The sequence below is a fragment of the Venturia canescens genome, chromosome 11 (genome assembly GCF_019457755.1).
Source record: "Venturia canescens isolate UGA chromosome 11, ASM1945775v1, whole genome shotgun sequence".
In the NCBI taxonomy this organism is placed as follows: domain Eukaryota; kingdom Metazoa; phylum Arthropoda; class Insecta; order Hymenoptera; family Ichneumonidae; genus Venturia; species Venturia canescens.
In genome coordinates, this window is record NC_057431.1 from 16,134,547 (window position 1) to 16,160,168 (window position 25,622).

The window sequence follows — 25,622 nt, forward strand, 5'->3', positions numbered from 1 at the left end:
ACCAGAGTACGAGAAATATTGTCCAGTGCGAATAAATTGTCAGTGGCGTGGTTATATATCATGTGTATATAGGTTATATATACGAATAAATAGAACAAAAATACACGCAACTGTTAGAATGATATTAGAAACTTAAATTGAATAAATATTTTCTAATTTATTTCTTGTGTCGTCATTATTTTTAAACATCGCCATATTTTGCTTGATATTCAGTTTGGCTCTGCCCTCTCCGATCCTTGTTTTCACCCGCTCAGTTTGCAGCGGATCGATTCATATTATTAATTCGTTCCCTAATATGTGTTCTATGATTTTCTACTCCTTCATGATGATTGTGGTAACATGATTCGAGAGGTTTCTAACCATGATCTTGAATTGCACATTTTGTAAATCAGATTTTCAAAAAAAAATCTGGTTTTGGTATAGTGTGTAGTTATTCTTTTCCCATTAGGTCTGTCGAGTGATAAATTTGGAAACTTTTCCAGAAAGCCTTTGGATGCTTTTTTTGCTAATGATATGAAAAGTCGTATCTTAGTAATGCGGTATGCAAACACAAATTTTAATAACAAAACTTATAGAATGACATGTATGTTGAGTATTTCCACTTTGCAAACTACAAATATGGAATTATTATAAAAAAAATTCATTCCGATAAGTCTACTGTTGCTCAGTTTTGGATGCGATCAAATATGATGCCTACCAACATGCCCAGAAACTTACAGAATTGCTGAATGCAATGTGCGCTATGTCATTTTAATGTAACATCATGACTTTTGACAACTTTTCATTATAATGCTGTAGATTCGGATCATTAAAATACTGCAAAAATCTGCAAATTATACAATTTAAATACTGTGCCATTCATTTTAACCGTTTTCACATCGTAACCGTTTTCGCTATCTGAATCGTCTCTATTCTTGAAACATCGAGAGAATTTCGAACGTGATCGAGCAATCTCTGTTCTCAAATCGAATAACGAGTGTTGGAGCTTACTAATAAGCCTTCGTAATTCATTCAAGGAGGTGAATCCATTATCATCGTTTGTTGTGCCGTTAAAGGGTGTTTAAAACTTGTCGAAGAAACCACATTTTGCATTGGACTCGTTTCCATTCTTGAGAAATTGAGATTTTTCCGACTTTGGTGGAGCAATCTCTATTCTCAAGTTGAATAACGATTGTTTGAGGCTATTGAGCCTTCGTTATCCATTGAGGGAGATGAATCCATTGTTATTGGTTTGTTGTATAATCGAAGCATTACAAAAACTACATGAAGAAAACCGGGGACGTGAATGCTCGGGGACCCTATAAACGGGTCCTACCGAAAAGCGAATGTCCGGGGACTCCTATAAACGGAGTCGCCCGAAAGCGAATGAAGGGGATCCCTATAAACGGGCTCTCCCCGTGAATGGAGCCCGGTTTGTCATCACGGGCACTCACCCCCACGCACACTCGACAGGGGGGAACACAGAACCCACAAGGAGAGGGGGGGGGGGGGACCTCAGGGGCCGTGCCTTGTCCCAGCGCGGTTCGTGGAGTCGCGACCACGAGGGACCCGTAGCACGATGGGACAAACAAATATGGAAATGCACAACAAAAACATTGACTTACCTCAGGTGGTAACCCCTTGTCAGGGGGAATCCACCCCTGGTTCCGATCGGGTGAAAGCCCCGGTGCCCATGGGCAGCGGCACGGATTCTGAGGGCCGCACCTTGTGCACGGTGAAGAGGAGGACGACCCGGACCAACAACACGGACAGGACGTTACTGAATCTACCGAGACGAAACAGGACGGACAGTGTCTCCAGCGGAAGCAGCGCAGCAAGCTATGCTTCCGCCGTGGACAACCAGACAGCAACGACGAGACAAACGGCGACAAAGACAAACGACGAACAAGACTTGACCCAGCTGCTCCGGCTCATCCACGAGACCGCGACGAAAATGGCCGAAGCAGTGGGCGTACAGAAAAACATGAACATGACGGTGAAGACAGGAATCAAGACGATTCTAGAGACTGTGGACATCGCGCTGCACAGGCAGATGGACGCGGCCTTGGGAAGAAGTCTTGCAGACGGTGACAAGACGTCGACTGGTACCACCACGAACGACAAAGAAACGCCTCGGACGAAACGAAAACGGTCGGCGACCGGAACCACGCCGGAGTCCTCTCAAAAGAGGCCACCGACGATGGTGCCGGCCGCGGACTGGCAAACGGTCACACGGAACGAGACGAAGAAAAAGAAAAAGAAAACGGACGCGACAACCCGAGCTGGCCAGAGCGGTCCGGCCCCCCGGCAAAGGGGAACGGTCGTTCTCGTCAAACCGGGAACGGACATGACGTACTCGGACATAGTACGCAAGATACGGACGACGGTCGATCCGAAGAAGAGTCACGTGCAGGTGACGACTCTAAGGAAGACCAAAAACGGTTTGTGTTTGCTGAAGCTTCAGACGGACGCAAGCAAACCGGACGGACGCGACGAATTCGAGCGATGCGTGCAGGACGCCATAGGGGAAGCGGGCAGCGTCAGGGCTCTGAACTCAAACGTGCAATTGGAGATCATGGACCTGGACTGCGTTGCGACCCCGGCAGACGTAACGGACGCTCTTCGACGGGAGACGGGACGAGACGTGGACTTTCGAGTTCACATTTTCGGTCCGAACCGTGCCGAGCAGTACATGGCGGTCTGCGAACTTGATTCGCGGGAAGCCGATGCGCTGCTTCGGCGCGGACGGGTCGGGATTGAGTGGGTGCATTGCCGCGTTCGAAAAAAACTGACGGTGACGAAATGCTACAGGTGCCTTGGCTTCGGCCACGTAAAGGCCGACTGTAAAGACGTGGACAGGACGAAATGCTGCCGCAAATGCGGCGCGTCCGGACACCACGCAACGGACTGCAAAAACAAACCGGTCTGTCCACTGTGCTCCGCAGCTGGGCACAAGGACGTGGCGCACCTCGCCGGCACCGGAAGGTGCGCCATGTTTCGGGCCGCGTTGGAGGAGTGCAGGAAGCAGGCCGGAAGACGGACAGAATAGTCCAGGGTAACCTGAACCGAAGTAGGACCGCGGACATGCTCCTACCACAGATAGCCGACGAACACGACGCGGACATCCTGATCCTGTGTGAGCCATACAGGAGAAGGACGACCCAGACGTACATTACGAACGAAACTGAGACCACAGCTATCTGGGTAAGGGGTGCCGCCCAATCGCGAGTCTCCGACCGCGGGGCAGGGGACGATTTCGTCTGGGCCAGGGTGGGCGCTGTCACTTATGTCAGTGTCTACCTGACGCCCAACTGCACCGCGGCGGAGTTCGAGAGGAAGGTGGCACTCCTAGAAGACGGAATCAGGGACCTGCCCGGGGACGTCATCGTTGCGGGGGACCTCAACGCGAGGGCGACCGAGTGGGGAATGACGGAAACGAACAGACGCGGACGACTGCTACTGGAGATGGCCGCAAGGCTGGACCTGGTAGTGGTAAACACGGGAAACACGCCGACGTACAGACGACCAGGGTTCGGAGACTCCATCCCTGACGTGACGATGACGTCGGACAGAATCCTGCCGCAACTGAGGCGGTGGCGGGTGGTTGAGGACTATACAGCCAGCGACCACCAGTACATCGTCTTCGAAGTGGCGGGATCGACAGAGATAAGACGAGCGAGACCACACCGACCCGAGCGGTGGAATCTCGACAAACTCGACGGACGAAAATTTTCTGAGGAGTTGATGGCAGCACCAGCTCCGATGACGAAAATTCCCCCGGAGCTGACTGGCCGGCAAAGGGCGGAGAGACTGACAGACGAGACGGCCAAACTGGTAGACGGCTTGTGCAATAGCACAATGCCGAGACGACGACAGAACGGACACAGACGACCACAATACTGGTGGACGGACGAGATAGCCGAGCTGCGCAGGATATGCCTAGCAAATCGGCGTCGAGTCACAAGGGCTGGGGGCAGACCCGAAAGGGAAAACCTCCAGGCCATTTACAAGACGTCACGGAAGACGCTGACGAAAGCGATCCGAGACAGCAAGACGCGATGCTGGAGGAAGCTCTGCGAGGAGGTGGACGAAGATCCCTGGGGAACCGGTTACAAGATTGTGACCGGCAAACTAGGGGCCCGAATTCCACCGGAACTCAAAGATGCTGAAACAGCAGGACGGATTGTTGACGGACTGTTTCCGACGCACCCGACTAGGACAAACGCGACGAACGCAACGGACGTGTCGGCGCCCCCGGTCTTTACCGCGGAGGAGCTCACCAGAGCGACCAACGCGATGAAGGCTGGCAAGGCGCCGGGACCAGACGGTGTACCGGCCGAGATCCTCCGGCTCGTGGCTCGCCTGCGGCCGGAGATACTTCTCGACCTGTACAACACGTGCTTGAGGACGGGGACGTTCAGCGACCGGTGGAAGGAGGCGAGGTTAGTCCTTATCCCAAAAGGTCGGGGCGACCCTAATACGCCTTCGGCCTACCGACCGCTGAGTTTACTGGACACAACAGGTAAATTCTATGAACAACTACTGAGACCGAGACTGACGGACGCGATGCAGGCCGGAGGGGGTCTCTCCGACCTGCAGTTCGGTTTCAGGAGGGGTCGATCGACTATTGGAGCAATCCAAAAGGTGGTCGACTCTTTCCTGGAGCTGGGCAGACACTGCCATGCAGCTCGACCTATCGTGCTGCTGGCGACACTGGACATCAGGAATGCTTTCAACTCGGCTAGGTGGGTGGATATCTTGGAGGCGCTTAACGGCAATTTCGGGATTCCACCATATCTGGTCCGGGTTGTGGAGGATTACCTGAAAAACAGACGTATAACGTACGAAACGATCGAAGGACAGGTAACGAGACAGGTTACCGCTGGGGTTGCCCAGGGGTCGATACTGGGACCTGACTTCTGGAATGGCTTATACGACAGCTTGCTTCGACTGGAGATGCCGCTCGGGGTGATCCTCGTCGCCTACGCTGATGACGTAGCGGCGGTGATTACAGAGCGATCTCCGGAACTAGCACAGTTGAACAAGTTGAACCAGACCATGAGGCGAGTAGGACGTTGGATGACGGACCACGGACTGCAACTCGCAACGGAAAAGACGGAACTGACGCTTCTTACGAGAAGACGTATACAGACGATACTGCCCATGACAGTGGGGACATACGAGACAGAGACCAAGGGGGAAGTCAAGTACCTTGGGGTAACCCTTGATACGAAGATGACCTTCTGGCCTCACATACAGAAGACGGCCCAGAGGGCGGCAGAGAGGATAGCGTCCTTGAGCCGCCTGATGGCCAACACGACGGGACCGAGACCGGGGAAACGGCGACTGTTAATGGCGACAGCTCACTCGATCCTCCTGTACGGTGCGGAGATCTGGGCAGACTCCCTGAAGACAAAGAAGTACTGCAAGACGATGACGATGGTACAGCGGCAAGGAGTGCTGCGAATCGCTTGCTCCTACCGGACAGTCTCTGCACAAGCTGTTCTGGTGGTGGCGGGCGTAATTCCCGTGGATCTCCTTGCGTTTGAGCGTAAGAGGATCTACGGGAGCAGCGCAGACATAGGACGGAAGAACGCGGCAATTGCCGAGCGCGAAAGGACGATAGACACTTGGCAAGGACGGTGGACAAACGGAAACGATGGTAACTGGACGAGACGACTTATACGGGACCTGAGGCCGTGACTCGGAAGGAAGTTCGGGGACGTGAATTTTTACGTTACCCAGCTCTTGACGGGGCACGGTTACTTCCGACGGTACCTCCACAGAATGAACAGAGTACGGACACCTGACTGTAAGTACTGTGGACATGAACGAGACGACGCGGAACACACGTTTTTCGTGTGTGACCGCTGGACGAGACAGAGACAAGAACTGGAAATAACAGTTGGCAGTATTACCCCGGAGAACATCGTCGGGGTAATGCTGCACGAACCCGAATGGTGGCGCTTAGCCGCCACCTACACGGAAACGATACTGCGACGTAAGAACGCGGACGGCTGCTTGACGGATGACTGAGCAGACGGAGTGACGCGACGTGACGATAACGGTGGGACAGAACGGACGAACGAACACAGACAGAACCCCCAGTCAGAAGTAATATCAACATAGTCCCTGGCTGGGGGGAAGGACAACAAGGAGGTGGCGGTTTTAGTGGGTAGGCCTACTTTTTTGGGAGTCCCACATACCCATGTAGTTCGTAAGACTACACGGAATCCGTAAAAAGGATTTCCGCAACTCCTTGGTAAATAATAATAATAATAATAATAATAATAATAATAATAATAATAATAATTTTTTTCATGGTTTTCGTGGTCTAGGATAATTCCTCCATGGGTTTTGATGTCTAGGTATATTCCTTCATGGTTTTCGTGGTCTAGGTATGTTTCTTTATGGTTTTCGCAGTCGAGGTCGACGGCTCCAGAGTTTTCAATGACCAAGTATGAAGGACCACGAAAACCATGTTCCTTCATGGTTTTCGTGGTCCAGGTATATTCCTCCATGTTTTTCGTCGTTCAGGTATATTCCTCCAGGGTTTTTGATGTCTGGATATGGTTCTCCATGGTTTTCGTGGTCTAGGTAGATTCCTCAATGGTTTTCGTGGTCTAGGTATGTTTCTTCATGGCTTTCGCAGTCGAGGTCGACGGCTCCACAGTTTTCGATGTCCAGGTATGTTGCTCTCGGATTTTCGTGGTCTAGGATAATTCCTCCATGGGTTTCGATGTCTAGGTATATTCCTCCATGGTTTTCAATGTCTAGGCATGTTTCTTCATGGTTTTCGTGGTCTATGATAATTCCTCCATGGGTTTTGATGTCTAGGTATATTCCTTCATGGTTTTCGATGTCTGGATATGTTCCTACATGGTTTCCAATGTATGGATATGTTTCTCCATGGTTTTCGTGGTCTAGGTATGTTTCTTTATGGTTTTCGCAGTCGAGGTCGACGGCTCCAGAGTTTTCAATGACCAAGTATGAAGGACCACGAAAACCATGTTCCTTCATGGTTTTCGTGGTCCAGGTATATTCCTCCATGTTTTTCGTCGTCCATGTATATTCCTACATGGTTTTCAATGTCTAGGCATGTTTCATCATGTTTTTCGTGGTTCAGGTATATTCCTCCATGGTTTTCGATGTCTGGGTATGTTTCTCCATGGTTTTCGTGGTCTAAGTTGATGGTTCCACAGTTTTCGATGGCTAGGTCTGAGTTTCCATAGTTTTTGTTCTCTAGGTATATTTCTTCATCATTTCCGTGATCTAGGTCGATGACTCCATACTTTTCGATGTCTAGGTATGTGTCTACATATTTTTCAATGTCTAGGTATATTCCTCCATGGTTTTGGATGTCCAGGTATATTGCTTCATAGTTTTAAATGTCTACGTATGTTCCTTCATGGTTTTCGTGGTCCAGGTATATTCCGCCATGGCTTTTGATGCTAGGTCAACAATTCCATAGTTTTCGATGTTTGGTTATGGTTCTCCATGGTTTTCATGGTCTAGGTCGATGGTTCCATTGTTTTCGATGTCTACGTCGACAGCTCCATGGTTTTCGATGGCTAGGTATATTTCTCCATGGCTTTCGTCGTCCTGGTATGTTTTTTCATGCTTTTCGAGGTCTAGATCAACGGCTCCGTAGTTTTCAATGTCCAGGTATGTTTTCCCATTGTTTTCGTGGACTAGTTTGACGACTTCATAGTTTTCACTATCCCGGTCGATAACTCCATAGTTTCCGATGTTAAGGTGTATTTGTCCATGGTTCCCGATATGAAAGTCAACGGTTCCATAGTTTCCGATAGTGTGGTGAGTTTTTCTAAGGTTTTCGATATCTAGGTCGTCGGCTCTATAGTTTTCGATATCTAGTTTGGCGACTATAGGGTTTTCGATGTCTAGGTGGATCCCTTCGTATTTTTCAATATATATTCGACAATTTTATATTTCCCGATATTTAGGTAAACGGTGCAATGGTTTACGATATATTTCCTCATAGTTATCGATATCTAGATCTGCGATTTAATAGTTTACATTGACGAGGCAGGTTCAGACGTTACAGAAGACCATGAAAAAATATCACTGGACACCAATAACCATAAAGCTGTGGTCTTAAACATTGAATACCATGGGAACCATCTCCTTGGACATTGCAAACCATTGACAGTATCCATGTCAACATGGAATCCATGAATGAGAAGAAGATAGTTTCAAAAATCATTTTTCCAAGTAAACAAGTGGAGCTTTTCAAAAAAAGGAATAGAAAATGAAAATATCATCCCATTGCATAGGAATTTCCCAATCTTTCATTGGAAAATTCGATTTGCTGAATGGATAATCAAAATCGTCACCATTATTGCTTGTAAAAGGTTTCAGCTCACATGAACATAACCGCACAGTTTTCGTCCGTCTACATAGAAAAATTGGCAGTGTCGATTGCTTTTGGCACATAGAGAAAAGCACTCAACTTGAAACAAATCGTTTTAAAAATTTTCGTCGAAGACGAGGAATGTATTTTTTTTCTTAAGTAAATATTGTCACGCCTCTAAAAAATAATCTAAATCAGAAAAAAAATAATTGACAAAGTAAAAAAAGAACGCCAATTATTAAAAGGTCGCGACCGTAGTTTCCAATAATTTTTTATATTTGCATTATCAATAAAAAACTTCAAAATATAAAAAAAAATGAGATCGTTTTCTGAAGTTGACAAATATAGTGAATGAAATACGATTCCTATATAGTTGTCACGTCTCGCAAAAAGAAGTGAAATCACTAAATATTAAAACTTCAAAAAGTAAAAAAGGCACGCCAAGTATTAAAAGGTCGTGACCGTCGTTTTAAATGATTTTCTATATTCGCATTGTCAATAAATAAATTTTAAAAAATGTTTAACTGTGAAAAAATATGAGATCTATTGTAACATATACAGTGAATGAATTACGTTTCCTGTAGGAATTCTGAATTTTGGAAATAAAAAAAAATGAGATCATTTTCTAACGTAGCCAAGTACAGTGAATGAATTAAGGTTCTTGTGGAATTCATTCGTGTACACTTTTAGCCCTAATCCCTCACTTATTCAGAAAAATTTTCCAGCAAACGTCACAGAGCAACAAAGGTTTCTCGAATGATTCTGCAATTATTAAGAGATTATCATCTGTTTTTATGCTAGCTCGGGTTATAAACTTAAAACACTTTACGCGTACAAGTGCATGCATTGTATCTATACGATGAACTGCACAAATTCATTTTCAACATTACACACAAGCTTGGCGTGCATGGTTTTCAATCGGAAGCTCGGCGAAGGAATGCCTCATCCGTCCATATATTTGAAGAAAACTTGATGATCCTCTCATGTAATTGTTTTTTAATTTGCCATCCCTTTTCCATCCAACTATTTTATTGAGTAGTTCGACGTGAGATCCCGCGCTATGTACACAAAGAAAAATATCTATTCTTGACTAGTTTGACTGATAAATTCATTACTCCGAATGTTTCGTATTCAACGCGTTTTCTTTTCTTAAATCAATGTTTACACAGCTTACTTTTTTGTTCATCCATTTCAATACTTGTGTAATTCATCCCTATCATCTGCCCATTTGGTAAAAAAAAGAGTGTACGGACAAACGAGTGAAAGTGACGCGTGGATAAATTAAAATGCGTATGGGCATGAAAGAATGGCCGTATCTATCCGTACAAGATAAAAGCATATAAAGGGATTGATTGATTTCATTTTTTTATCCGTTCGTTTAATTGTTCAATTTTATCCACAAATTTCACCCATCTGTATTGTTTACCAAATCATTATATAACAGGGCCGCTCTTATTTTATTGGGGGATCGGTTTTTTTCACACTCGTTCATACAATTCTAATTAATTATTGTTTTCATAGTAAATTTGAACAATTGTCTCTTCCCGAGCTTCCGATTGAAAACCATGCACGCCAAGCTTGTGTGTAATGTTGAAAATGAATTTGTGCAGTTCATCGTATAGATACAATGCATGCACTTGTACGCGTAAACTGTTTTAAGTTTATAACCCGAGCTAGCATAAAAACAGATTATAATCTCTTAATAATTACAGAATCATTCGAGAAACCTTTGTTGCTCTGTGACGTTTGCTGGAAAATTTTTCTGAATAAGTGAGGGATTAGGGCTAAAAGTGTACACGAATGAATTCCACAAGAACCTTAATTCATTCACTGTACTTGGCAACGTTAGAAAATGATCTCATTTTTTTTTATTTCCAAAATTCAGAATTTCTACAGGAAACGTAATTCATTCACTGTATATGTTACAATAGATCTCATATTTTTTCACAGCTAAACATTTTTTAAAATTTATTTATTGACAATGCAAATATAGAAAATCATTTAAAACGACGGTCACGACCTTTTTATACTTGGCGTGCCTTTTTTACTTTCCTAATTTTCCTGGATGCCTGGATTATCGGAGAGATAAGTTATCATTTTTGGAAAAAATAGAGATTTTTTTTTCGTTTCCCTATAACTTTCCGAAAAATGGGCCGAATTGAACTTTTTTTGTTCACTTGAGTGTTTTTTTCTGTTCTTTTCGAAGATATTTTTTAAAAAATTATTGGTGTAGATTTTAATCAATTTTTTGCAGTTTTAAGCAAAAAAACCATTCATTTCGGGCAATAAGACACTTTCAATTATTTTCGAAAAAATTCTCAATAAAACTTCAACTAATCCAACGATTTTTAAGACTAGTTGCGTTATGGGATCTCGTTTGGTTATATTTTTTTCGTAATTTTGAAAAAAAATCACCAATAAAATCTTACAAGGAAAGGTACTTTATTGTCCGCCACCGATTTTCATAATTTTTTTCTATGTTATAGTCCATCCAAAAATAAGAAACACGTATTTTTTTTTATCGGCCGAAAGTTATTTTTAAAGGGTGAAATCAACCCTCAAAGTTGGGCGTGTTTTGCATCTGGTAGAGTGTTTCATATGGAAGCACTCAACCGATCGAAACAAAACCCATTGCAAAATGTTCTGCATGCCAAATAACCTATATGACATGTCCAACTTCTTATGCACCCTTACTGCAAAGGGGTGAACCACCCCCGAATATTCAGAATTTTTTCGTATAATAAAAACTTACAATCCGATTTTAATAAAAGAAATGCCATGTTGCAGAGCAAAAAAAAATAAAATGGACGTGTTTTTTGGTTTTCCTCGGATCAAAAAAATTAAGGGGGTTACCCAGTCCTAAAATCTTGAATTTCACTTTGCGCATCGAAATGTTTACATTCAATTCATATGGTTCCTTTATCATTGCGTATCGACTTATACAGGGTGTCCCATTTTAATCTTACACCTGACTTTTTTCGGAAAATATTGCTCGGATCAAATATTGTGAGGAACAAAACTTTTAGGGGTTGAACGGGGACGTTTGATAAAAATTGGTTTGTGGATCCAAAATTCAAAATGGCGGCGTTAGAATGGCCGACATGTTTTTTTCGAATGGAAACATAACTTTTTTTCATCACCAAAAAATTTTTCAGCGCAAAACCAACAACTTTTGTTGTAAAAATTTTTTGATTAAGTTCATATTTTTTAAGTGAGAACATCATTTTCAACTATTTTAGAGGTATCCAGGATGCACCGCGAAGAGATCTTTAACGTACCAAGTGCAAGTGCGTTTGCGTGTGCGTCTGCATATGCATGCATACGTGGAGGTGCATGTGTGTGTGTTTTTTATTTTCATTTTATTTTCCAACTTTTTTTAAAAAGAGGGGCATGCAATGCCTTTATGCCCATAGGTACGAGCTCACAAGGATTAGGTCTCTGCGGTTCGTCACTACCGCAGTATTTTCGGACTCCAAACCCTCCTTGTGAGTGTACTCTGATCCCTCCCTAGAGATGTTCAAAGATCCCTCCATTCATGTTTAAACATGCCTGAACTCTTCTCTCAAAACCATCAACTGTGCGTAGGAGAACATCTCTCGGGATCGCACGGCAGGCAGCTCTTATCCACTCCTTCATGTTCTCTCGTGTTGTTGGAGCTTGACGGTAGACAGCGTCTTTATTGCACCCCTATTACATGGGGATGATTCACCCCCTGACATTCATAATTTTTTTGTAAAAAAAAAATTTCCATTCGATTTTAATGGAATAGACAACATTTTAAAGAGTAAAAAGAATTCAAGTTGACGTATCTTTTGATTTTACCAAGAAAACAGATTAAGGGGGTAAAACACCTCTACAATCTCAAATTTCATTTTGCGCATTGAAACGATTGAATTGAATTCAAATGGTCTCATTATCATCGCCTATCGACTTATATGCTAAATAATATTTTTTTCCCATATACATTGGCTGCCATCCCCCCTTAATCTGTTTTCTTGGTAAAATCAAAAGACACGTCAACTTGAATTCTTTTTACTCTTCAAAATGTTGTCTGTTCCATTACAATCGAATGGAAATTTTTTTTTTTTACAAAAAAATATGATTGTCAGGTGCTCGAAATAAAATTTGACGATTTAAGGGTGTTTTACCCCCTCAATTTTTTTGATCTGAGGAAAACCCAAAAACACGTCCATTTTTTTTTGCTCTACAAAATGGCGTTTGTTTTATTAGATCCGGACGGTAAATTTTTTTTATACAAAAACATTCTGGATATTCAGGGGTAAATCATCCCTATGTAATAGAAAGAAGTTGGACATGTCATATAGGTTATTTGACATGCAGAATATTTTGCAATTGGTTTCGTTTCGATCGGATGAGTGCTTCTATATGAAACACTCTACCAGACGCAAAACATGCCCAACTTTGGGGGTCGATTTCACCCCTTAAAAATCACTTTCAGCCGATAAAAAAAAATACGTGTCTCTTATTTTTCGATGGACTATAACATATAAAAAAATTATCAAAATCGGAGGGGGACACTAAAGTACCTTTCCTTGTCAGCAAATACGCCACCGAGAATGCTGATTTTGGGCTCATTCGACAGAGAACTTCTTAATTAGCTTAAAGTTCAATTTTCAAAGCCGTACATAACGGGTGGGGGTCGAAACAGCGAACGATCAAAATAGCGAACAGGCATTCTGTATATCTATATGTGCATATATATGTTCGGGCAATGTCGGGTTCGAGGACTTTTTTTCGTACAAAGTGGTTGTTTCGAGGACAAATGGTGCTTTTGAGGACGGTCGTCGTAAAAATTATCGATGTAATGTATCTTTCGAGGACCGACGTCAAAACAATCTTTCATAGAGTTTCTCCATGTATATGAAGAGGTTTCTATGAGGACTTTCCATGACTGAAATAGAAACGCAGGTTTATCAGGAAACTTTTCTCTTAAGCGTTGCAAATAACTTTTCCGTTAATAATCATTTATTCTGCCTGGATCGACGAATATTGAAAATCATTTACCCAGCTATTATTGCGAACCGGAAAGATCTGAGAATTACGTGACACGACAACTTGGAATGACCCAGAGGTCCTCGAAATAACCAGATTACAAAATATGTTCTTTCAGGTGGTATTTTTGAGGACACGAAAGATAAAGCAGCAAATTATATGAATCAGCTACAAAAGGCTTCTTAATCTTCATCTCTTTGCTTGAACAGATATGAAAAAAGGTCTTGGAAGAAAGCCATGTACCAATTAGATATCTAAAAATTTTTAATTCATAATGAAATTGTCAAGACAAGTGATGACCACTCAGAGCAATTCTAAGGCACTTTGAAGAAGTTGGAATAAGTTCTATAGATAGTGCTGCGACTGCAGAGATGTGTCAAACAGTAAAGGATCATCTCTCCGAATGAATCGTAGACATTGAATTTATGTTTAGGTCTCGAAAAATGTATCAGGAAGGAAAGCAGAAGTGGTGCTTGATCCACAGAGATTAATCAAAAAATGACATTCAAGAATGCGGTGCACTGATAAGAAAATATATGTGTGAATTCGTGCTCCACGTCACTCCGCTAATTAAAACTAGATCAATTTGTAATTCTTTCATATTGTGTTGACAAAAACCCTATGAACAAAATCCACACTCAAGAACGATAGCTAATGACAGTCGAATCGTACACTGCCGAAACAACTTTTTTTTCTACTCGTCACGAATAAAGCCCCCACCACGACCAGTAACACATTCGGAAATCTCGATTTTTCCGATGGATGCGAATATATGGAAGTAATTGAATAATTGAGCGCAGCTCTCTACCGAGATGATTCAGCGATGGACCGACACGGATATCTAGAACTGACGCGTCTTCAAAAATACCAATATATTGTTTGTTTCCTTCTGTTGGATCTTTTGAGGACTTGAAGTTTTCAACAGCAATATGACAAGTGTATTTCAGTGATCACTGCTTTTTAATGTATTCGACATCGATGTTTCTATTCATGACAAGAGACTACAGCACAAGTCCATTCATAATTGGGCATAATAAGGATGTAGAATTGGCACAATTACATTCAATTTTTTGCCTGCGAAGCACAGTAACTTATATCCCAGCATGACGCAGAATGAATGTCTTACTTTGATCTAGAATTGGAGGAGTTCAAAAAAAAACTGAAATCTCTATTGCGGAGTGGACCAATTTCATGTTATCAATATCTTATGAAATTCAAGAATCTGAAATGCTGGCATCGCTTCTTGTGAATATGAGAATATTGTCAATCAATTGAACAGAAATTGGAATCTTTTTTCTATCGATTATTACATACAAAAAAGAAATTGGCAATTCGTCCTTATAACATTTCTTCATACTTTCTTGACAAACTAAATTTTGGACCCACCGATGAGGACTTACATATCTAGTTAAAGACAAGAATTTAGGTCCCAGTGATAATTCCGCTGACTGTTTTGATCTAGAATGTTTGAGCATCTAAGGCAACTTATTTAAGGCCTTTTTTGCTGATTTTTTTACTCATATTATGACAGCGGAGGCACCTCAAAATTGATCACCTGCTCTGAAATGGTCCTGATTGAATTATAAGTGGAAAGCACTATCGCACGATGAACTCGTTGTGGGGGAGAGACCTCTTTGGAGCAAACAGATATTGGTGGACGTTTCAAGATTCTAGATAGGCGAATATGCATAAAAGACAGAACGCAGTTTTCGCGGAAAACAGTTTATTGAAAAATTCATCAGACATTCATATATATATATCTTAAGGCCTCAAAAAGACCATGTCAGTGTTGTTTTCTTCGTTTAATCGGTTCTTTCGCGGACCTTTGGTTTTGAAATACGAATTTCGGCTGTAATGAATACTTGCTCATTGAAAACTCATGTGATGATTTCTGAGCAATCTTTTGAAAAAACATGAAATAAACTGCTTTATATAGGAAGAAAAAGAGCTGTCCTTCAATCGATATATCCATCACATTCGATCACTTTTTGTCATAACCTTATTTCGTCACTCCAATACTGAACACTGCAAATTCTCAAATATCTGAATAACCCGACGTGATGAATGCACTTCCTGTCTCCGCTATCTTCCTTTGATGCACTCGTCTATGATTTCTTGATGATGTCCCATCAATGGGGAACGACGTGGATCTCAAACACTCGAAGCACAAAATCCACACTCAAGTCTGACAGCTAATATGAAAGTCGAATCGTATACTACCGAAAAAAACTTTTTCTTCTACTCGTTACGAAAAAAACCCCCGCCGTCAGTAATAACATCAATAATCTCGATTTTTCCGATGGATGCGAATGTATGGAAGTAATTGAATAATTGAGCGCAGCTCTCTACCGAGATGATTCAGCGATGGACCGACACGTATATCTAGAACTGACCCGTCTTCAAAAATACCAATATATTGTTTGTTTCCTTCTGTTGGTTCTTTTGGGGACTTGAAGTTTTCAGCAGCAATATGACAAGTGTATTTCAGCGATCACTGCTTTATAATGTATTCGACATCGAAGTTTCTATTCGTGGCAAGAGACTACAGCACAAGTCCATTCATAATTAGGAAAAATAAGGATGTGGAATTGGCACAATGACATTCAATTTTTTGCCTGCGAAGCACAGTAACTTATATCCCAGCATGACGCAGAATGAATGTCTCACTTTGATCTAGAATTGGAGGAGTTCAAAAAAATCTGAAATCTTTATTGCGGAGTGGACCAATTTCATGTTATCAATATCTTATGAAATTCAAGAATCTGAAATGCTGGCATCGCTTCTTTTGAATATGAGAATATTGTCAATCAATTGAACAGAAATTGGAATCTTTTTTCTATCAGTTATTACATACAAAAAAGAAATTGGCAATTCGTCCTTATAACATTTCTTCATACTTTCTTGACAAATTTAATTTTGGACCCACCGATGAGGACTTCCATATCTAGTCAATGACAAGAATTTAGGTCCCAGTGATAATTCCGCTGACTGTTTTGATCTAGAATGTTTGAGCATGTCCGGCAACTTATTTTAGGCCTTTTTTGTTGATTTTTTTACTCATATTATGACAGCGGAGGCACCTCAAAATTGATCACCGGCTCTGAAATGGTCCTGATTGAATTATAAGTGGAAAGCACTATCGCACGATGAACTCGTTGTGGGGGAGAGACCTCTTTGGAGCAAACAGATATTGGTGGACGTTTCAAGATTCTAGATAGGCGAATATGCATAAAAGACAGAACGCAGTTTTCGCGGAAAACAGTTTATTGAAAAATTCATCAGACATTCATATATATATATCTTAAGGCCTCAAAAAGACCATGTCAGTGTTGTTTTCTTCGTTTAATCGGTTCTTTCGCGGACCTTTGGTTTTGAAATACGAATTTCGGCTGTAATGAATACTTGCTCATTGAAAACTCATGTAATGATTTCTGAGCAATCTTTTGAAAAAACATGAAATAAACTGCTTTATATAGGAAGAAAAAGAGCTGTCCTTCAATCGATATATCCATCACATTCGATCACTTTTTGTCATAACCTTATTTCGTCACTCCAATACTGAACACTGCAAATTCTCAAATATCTGAATAACCCGACGTGATGAATGCACTTCCTGTCTCCGCTATCTTCCTTTGATGCACTCGTCTATGATTTCTTGATGATGTCCCATCAATGGGGAACGACGTGGATCTCAAACACTCGAAGCACAAAATCCACACTCAAGTCTGACAGCTAATATGAAAGTCGAATCGTATACTACCGAAAAAAACTTTTTCTTCTACTCGTTACGAAAAAAACCCCCGCCGTCAGTAATAACATCAATAATCTCGATTTTTCCGATGGATGCGAATGTATGGAAGTAATTGAATAATTGAGCGCAGCTCTCTACCGAGATGATTCAGCGATGGACCGACACGTATATCTAGAACTGACCCGTCTTCAAAAATACCAATATATTGTTTGTTTCCTTCTGTTGGTTCTTTTGGGGACTTGAAGTTTTCAGCAGCAATATGACAAGTGTATTTCAGCGATCACTGCTTTATAATGTATTCGACATCGAAGTTTCTATTCGTGGCAAGAGACTACAGCACAAGTCCATTCATAATTAGGAAAAATAAGGATGTGGAATTGGCACAATGACATTCAATTTTTTGCCTGCGAAGCACAGTAACTTATATCCCAGCATGACGCAGAATGAATGTCTCACTTTGATCTAGAATCGGAGGAGTTCAAAAAAATCTGAAATCTTTATTGCGGAGTGGACCAATTTCATGTTATCAATATCTTATGAAATTCAAGAATCTGAAATGCTGGCATCGCTTCTTTTGAATATGAGAATATTGTCAATCAATTGAACAGAAATTGGAATCTTTTTTCTATCAGTTATTACATACAAAAAAGAAATTGGCAATTCGTCCTTATAACATTTCTTCATACTTTCTTGACAAACTAAATTTTGGACCCACCGATGAGGACTTACATATCTAGTCAATAACAAGAATTTAGGTCCCAGTGATAATTCCGCTGACTGTTTTGATCTAGAATGTTTGAGCATGTCCGGCAACTTATTTTAGGCCTTTTTTGCTGATTTTTTTACTCATATTATGACAGCGGAGGCACCTCAAAATTGATCACCTGCTCTGAAATGGTCCTGATTGAATTATAAGTGGAAAGCACTATCGCACGATGAACTCGTTGTGGGGGAGAGACCTCTTTGGAGCAAACAGATATTGGTGGACGTTTCAAGATTCTAGATAGGCGAATATGCATAAAAGACAGAACACAGTTTTCGCGGAAAACAGTTTATTGAAAAATTCATCAGACATTCATATATATATATCTTAAGGCCTCAAAAAGACCATGTCAGTGTTGTTTTCTTCGTTTAATCGGTTCTTTCGCGGACCTTTGGTTTTGAAATACGAATTTCGGCTGTAATGAATATTTGCTCATTGAAAACTCATGTGATGATTTCTGAGCAATCTTTTGAAAAAACATGAAATAAACTGCTTTATATAGGAAGAAAAAGAGCTGTCCTTCAATCGATATATCCATCACATTCGATCACTTTTTGTCATAACCTTATTTCGTCACTCCAATACTGAACACTGCAAATTCCCAAATATCTGAATAACCCGACGTGATGAATGCACTTCCTGTCTCCGCTATCTTCCTTTGATGCACTCGTCTATGATTTCTGGATGATGTCCGATCAATGGGGAACGACGTGGATCTCAAACTCTCGAAGCACAAATTTCATACTCAAGTCTGACAGCTAATATGAAAGTCGAATCGTATACTACCGAAAAAAACTTATTCTTCTACTGGTTACGAAAAAAACCCTCGCCGTCAGTAATAACTTTAATAATCTCGATTTTTCCGATGCATGCAATTGTATAGAAGTACTTGAATAATTAAGCGCCGCTCTCTACCCAAATGATTCAGTGATGGACTGACACGGATATCTAGAAGAACTGACGCGTCTTCAAAAATACCAATATATTGTTTGTTTCTTTCTTTTGGTTCTTTTGAGGACTTTATGTTTTGAACAGCAATATGACAAGTGTATTTCAGCGATCACTGCTTTTCAATGTATTCATCATGTACGTTTCTATTCATGGCAAAAGACTGCAACACGAGTCCATTTATCATTTGGAATATTAAGAAGTTCCATTATGCTCATTATGTAAAGTATAGAATACATAAAATTTCCAAAATGTTTACTAGAATCACATGCAGATAAAGAACCCATGTCATACATTGTGAGATTTTTATTCGCTTTCCAGTACATACGCAACTTAAGAATTGTATCCGTGATATAACGATAGTACAGTCTATAAAATAGGAATGAAACACTTCGTTCTGCAATATATCTTTATAAAAAAATCTTTCGTTTGGATTTTTCTTATATCCAAGTTCTCAGTCATATATTTTGATATAAGTATAGTTATATCAACAGCGGTAATGAAACTAAAAAACGTTAAAAAGTGAAAATAGAAATAAACATAAAAAAAACACCGTACCGCTGGCACGTTCATTATCATCTTTCATACTGATATGACTCCGCAGCTGCTATCTAGTTGACATTTTTGTACTTTGTATGTACTCTCATATAGGAATGAATTCTCTGTAATTTTTTGAGTAGCTTCATAGTTTTTTTTAACGTTGTTTCTACCCGCATTAGGGTTTTATTCAGGAGTCAATATTCTTCCCCGTTATAATGAATATGTGCTTTCTGTCATTTAGAATTCATTCAGCTCGTCGGCTTTTTTGTCTTTTTTGTCAATTCAACTGTTATACAGCAGACAATAAACGAAAAACAGTTATTTTATATTAATCTAATCTCTTCTAACTTTTTACCTTGGCACAGAAGTTTATACGTAACTTAAAAATAAAGGAAATTTTATAAAAAAAATAGTTATTTCTGATCTATCAGTTTATGACAACAAATTATTTTTGCTTATCCTATGACTTCACTAGTATCACAAATGTCAGTCTTCAGTAATCTGTCTGTGATTTATGTACTACTTCAGTTCTGTAAGTCTAGATCACTATTTACCACGAGTATTCTTTGCTCATAGTCAATTTTTAATCAACTCAGCAAATGAAAATCATAAAGTTTTTTTTTGGTTCTCACTTATCATTCATAAAATTCTTTTCTAAACAAAATAGTAAGAAATAACTTTATCTTCTTTTGAACTATCATTTCAATACTTTCATCCATATATATTCTTCGAAACAGAAATAAGGACTGCGATTTTTACTTTATATGCTTCCAGTCCCGGGCTATATCAAATAGAAATATCATTTCACGTTTTCAAAATCTCGAATCCTATCTTTGTAATCGCAATGTATATAAAATAATAAAAATAATGGAAAGTATAGCACCGAAACTCAACTGCTGACGTTATTTCTTCGATCTCGATATTGTTTTAACGTTTTGATGTTGCTCTATTCTGATTGTTAACCCATGCTTTCACTTGTGCTGGTGTTCGATGTCCAAGAATATCTGAATATTGTTTTTGTAATTCTTTTATTTCTGTGAATGAGGGTAAACGCTTTTCCTTCAAATATTTTGAAAAAGCTTTGGTCACGATAGATTTTTCTCGTTGTGTCCAAGGACGTTTTGTTCCTTTTTCTAAAAATAAATAAAACCTTATTATTATCCATTCATTCGTATTATTCACTCAACTGAAAAAATCAGTAATACGTACGAATATTTTGGTTAGCATTCTTCGGCTTATTATTTCGTTCGATGTACTCATTTTCATTTATCTCTACATTTGTGTCCGATATTTCTGGAGATTCGATGTCGTTTAGTATTGATGAGTGTCTTGATGAAGAGGGGTCAGTACTGCGCTCTATACCGTGTGCTGCTTGACTTTGAGTCGGATTATTGTCGGTCAAAGCTTGATCATCGCCAGAATCTTCGTCATCAGATTCATCATTGAGAACTTCTTCTAATAGACGCGATATTCCTATAATCTCTCGTTCCACGATCGGCTGCCGATAAATGTCTCGGTGAATTCTTTCTGAATGACCCATAAAGTTTGCCAGATCTGAAATTTCGTTATCGTTCAGGTTCAATCGATGACACTTGGTCGCAATGTTCTTCCGAAGTTTCGTGCCTCGAAGTGTATCAGGGAACGCAGCCCCGCAGCGGCCGGAGTGCTTACGCATGGCATCGCAGGCATCGATAGTCATTGTTTTTTTCGGATTACGACTTCGAAGCCCGAATAAAAATTTATTATTGCTCGGAACTCCAGCGGTTTCACGATATTTCAATATGAGATCTATGCCTTTCACCAATTGCGGGTACAATAATACACGTACTTGACGTCCTTTTTTACCGCGAATCGATATAAGCGTGTACCGATCAGCGGCAGCTTTGGCTTGCGGTGACAAATTCTGATACAATTCTTTGTCGGTTCGATCATCGAGTTTTAGAGGATTCCGATAATCATCTACGCTTATGTTGCTTATTTCACCTGTACGTCGTCGACTAAATACCACCATTCCAACCGCTAACAATTCACAGAGTTTGAACCATTCTTTATATGAGAATTTTGTTTCTAATTTCTCATACGTAATTTTTGTTTCCGAGCCAATGTATTGCATGAAAGTTCGAATATCTCCCTCTGATGGAAGTATAATTTTTCGCTGCCGCTGGTTTTTTCTTTGGTTTTCAAGGGCCACATTGTTTATATCAATGTGAAAGTCGACTTTGAAAATTTTTAGAAATTGTTCGACTCTTCGTTCTTTCTCGGATTCATCTGATTTTACGTATTCATTGACTAGGATGGCTCCAATCTGTTTTATGTATGTACCCAAATTCATCCCCAAACTCGGTGCTCCGAATTCACCTTCGGATTCGTTGTAACGAGCGACGATTCGAACAGCCTTTACCACATCGTCGTATACTTTTGGGTCGTATAGAGATGCGCAATCCGTTATGTCTGGATTGACAACTTTGGCCGTGAGGACCAGGTTACCCATCCTTCGTAATCTGGAGCGAATCATTGCGTGTTGGTAGTGTGGAGTATATTTCGCACATAACTTGTTTCCCCAAATGATGAGGAGACGATCGTATCTAATGAGACGTACAACGTCATCTTCTCGAAGTGGGGGAAAAACTTCGAGTCTTAATTTTTCACTTGCTTCTTTATGTAGACGACCTTCTATGGCCTTGCCAAGGACTAAAATCGACCGCTGATTTTTGATGCCATCCTTGCGACATTTGGCATAATGATGTCGAATATTCCGCATTGAGTGCGATTTCAAACAGCTTACGCAAGTTTTGTAATCTTTTGCAGTCCTTTTGTACTTTGGGTTTGGTCGGCGACAAACCATGAGTTCACCAGTATTGAATTTCGGATTAGTGTTGAAATTAAAAGTTCCATTGTTTCTCAGCGCATCTATCACTTCTCTGCGCTCTTTTGAACCTAGAATAAGGAATGGGTTGTATGCAAAAATCTATAGTTATGAAATATTGACATCATTTATGTATAAAAAACAAATTCAAACCTCTCTTTAGCATGGAAAACTTTTTCACGTCATTCTCTTTGATGTGGACTGTCTCAAGATGCCGTGGGAGTTTGCTATAAAGTTTATGGCAATACATGCAAAAGTATTTTTTCTCACTTTTTTTTTGAGCTGATGTTTGCACGGATAAATTTGTGTCATCCACCGATCCTGTTGCCGCTCTGCCGGAAATGTTTAACACTCCGGAATCCTTTTCTCGTGAGTGAATACAATTGTTTGTCGGAACATTTTTTTCGCGTCCAGCGCTAGTATTACTGTTATTCGTTGCATTTAGAAATTCATCTGAAGAGCTTGAAGCCTCGGTCGGAATGTAATCCTCATCGGTAACGCTATCGTCGTGACTTTGTTCTGTGGCATCGTTGGTCATTGTCGGAGAAAGTCGAGGCAACGAAACACTTTCACTTGTTCCTCTCTCAGGAAACGGTGATAAAATAACATTTCGACGACGATTCGATCTCCGTAATCTTTCATCAACCATAGTTCCTTCACACTCAATACTCTCTTCTTCAATAATCTGTTCATCTTCGCCAACATTTTCGAGATTTTTTTCGCTTTGTAAATAGTCATCATTGTTTAAAAGTATCTGATCGAGCACTGGGTTCATCTGGAAATATTATTAAGAAAAATGGATATTAGCAAAGTCATTAATTCTTATCAATTGTATAACAATAGTCACTTACAGTGTACTGAACTTCTGCGGGTAACCATTCCTCATCATTTCCGTCCGATGACGAAATTACATTTTCGGCGTTAGTCTGCTCTTTTGAAAAAGTAGCATTATCGATATTATCATTGTCAAGTGACTGTGAAGAATATGTCATCGATTGCTCTAAAATATTTTTATTTTGTGTGCCGACTTGAGCCGTATCGATTTCTGTACTAAATTCGGCTGTTTCTGCAGGATCGAAGCAGTATATCGAACCATGTTGTCCATCAAAATCAAGTGTGTTGAGTGATTGTATATATGACTCTCGCAGAACACGTTGTGGAAAACTTTCGTTTAACGTTGATAATTCAGAATTATCGGGAATATCATCTGTGTGAATAGGTTCTGAGGAATCCTCTGCTAGTTCTTTTGACATGCAATTTGATTCCATGTTAGTTTGAACCATATTTAGTTCTGTGTTGAGTTCAGCCGTCTTTGCAGGATCAGAAACGTTTATCAAAGAATGCTGTGCATCAAAAGCAGGTGTATCGAGTGAACATTCATCGAATTCTTGCAAAATATGTTGTGAAGAGCTTTCGTTTAACGTTGGTGATTCCGAGTTGTGGGCAATATCATCTGTGTGAATAGGTTCAAGGGAATCCTCTACTAATTCTTTTGAAATACGTTTTGATTCCATGTCAGTTTGAAGCATATTTGGTTCTGTGTTGAGTTCAGCTGTCTTTGCAGGATCGGAGACGTTTATCAAAGAATGCTGTGCATCAAAAGCAGGTGTATCGAGTGAACATTCATCGAATTCTTGCAAAATACGTTGTGAAGAGCTTTCGTTTAACGTTGGTGATTCCGAGTTGTGGGCAATATCATCTGTGTGCATAGGTTCAAGGGAATCCTCTACTAATTCTTTTGAAATACGTTTTGATTCCATGTCAGTTTGAACCATATTTGGTTCTGTGTTGAGTCCAGCCGTCTTTGCAGGATCGGAGATGTTTATCAAAGAATGCCGTGCATCAATATCAGGTGTATCGAGTGAACATGTTTCAACATCTTGCAAAATACTTCGTGGATGGCTTTTGCTTAAACTGGATAATTCCAAAATATTACCATTATTATCTCTATAAAGTGATTTTGGAGATTGTGAGGAACATTCCGCTGTTTGTTGTAAGTTATATCCAAGCAGTGTAATGGTGGGAGCCATATTATTTATCTCTGTGTTGAGGTAAACAGTTGCTGCTGAATCAGATAATGTTGCTGAATTTCGTTGTTTATTAAAATTTTGTGTATCCAGTTCACATGGCTTAGAAGATCTCGGCAGACTATGAACCAACGAGTCAGAAGAATGTATTTCAACAGTAGACACATTTTGCACTGTTTCAGTAGTATCCTCTGACATTAAGGTTACCATGGCTCCAATATTTTCACATTGACTCGTATTAATGGAATCTCCTCTTAGATGTTGTATATAAGCCGCTGAGTTCAGTTCATTATTTTTTTCGTCAACAACGAATTCGACGACATTCTCAGAAATTGTGTTGTCAGTTGAAGCTATTTCTTCGGGTTTATTGGACTCGGATAATCCATCGAGTGTTTCAGGAGTACTCGAAGATGATGTAGTATTTCTGACTGTTGGTAGAATGCTTATCTGAGGTATACCATAATTTAAATTTTTGCAGATTTCACTCAAAATTGCTACATTTTCTGCAACAGATGGAATATGGAGAGTAATGAAAAATATTTCTTACAGTACTATTGAAGGTTTTATCCTGAAAAAAAATAGCATTGCGTCAACCTACAATACAAATTTCAAAATTTCATTTATATTTGACAAGGAGATCTATAGGCTGAGTATACGTACACTTCTTTTCAAATTTTCTGTATAAAATCGATTTGTATGTACAACCAAAAAATCGTTGATTTTTATATTCTGTCTACCCTGTCTATCGCATAGGTGGATGTTACTTATAACCATCACGAATAAATCAATGAGACATTTCTAAATGTAGATTTCACGAAAATTCTATGTATATTAATATTTCAATTATAATATATTGTACAAGTTTTAACACAAAATAATAGATAACACCAAGAAACCCTCGAAACAGTCGTGTAGTTGAAACTTATGAATTTATTAGATTCAGGTCATATTATGTCGTATTAAAATAGGAACAAATGCTCCCTGAAATTTTCACATTATAGAAGGGTTTATAAATCTTTAACGCAAGATTACTATGCGAAAAAGTAATCAAGAGGATATATAGATTTTTAACACTCCATGTGTGAGCTCTTTCTGAAGTCCTCGAAGCAACCGCTAAAATTATCTCTATAGTTAACCTGCTACTAGACTTATTGATATCAAAACTGAATCGAAACAAATAAACATCTGTAAAATGTAACATGAGCAATCATACGAAATTAGCATTAATAATCAGGGTCATGTGAAGGTATGTAAGTAACATTATTCTGTGTGATAGTTGAATAAACTTACTGTAACGGGCGACGACCCGAGCCGATTTCAACTTCGATTTTCGATTCCGACTGCGAACGACATACTTTTTATCA

General features: G+C 40.2%; 1 protein-coding gene across 1 annotated transcript; it reads right to left on the reverse strand.

Moving 5' to 3' along the window:
* Positions 1–19,044: 19,044 nt before the first annotated feature.
* On the reverse strand, positions 19,045–24,863 carry LOC122418256 (uncharacterized). Its single transcript, XM_043432384.1, has 4 exons — positions 23,083–24,863; positions 22,385–23,006; positions 20,575–22,302; positions 19,045–20,498 (listed from the first exon to the last, which is right to left on the reverse strand). The coding sequence occupies exons 1-4, from the start codon at positions 24,466–24,468 to the stop codon at positions 20,293–20,295; spliced, it is 3,942 nt and encodes a 1,313-aa protein (XP_043288319.1). The 5' UTR covers positions 24,469–24,863; the 3' UTR covers positions 19,045–20,292.
* Between the last annotated feature and the right edge of the window lie 759 nt (positions 24,864–25,622).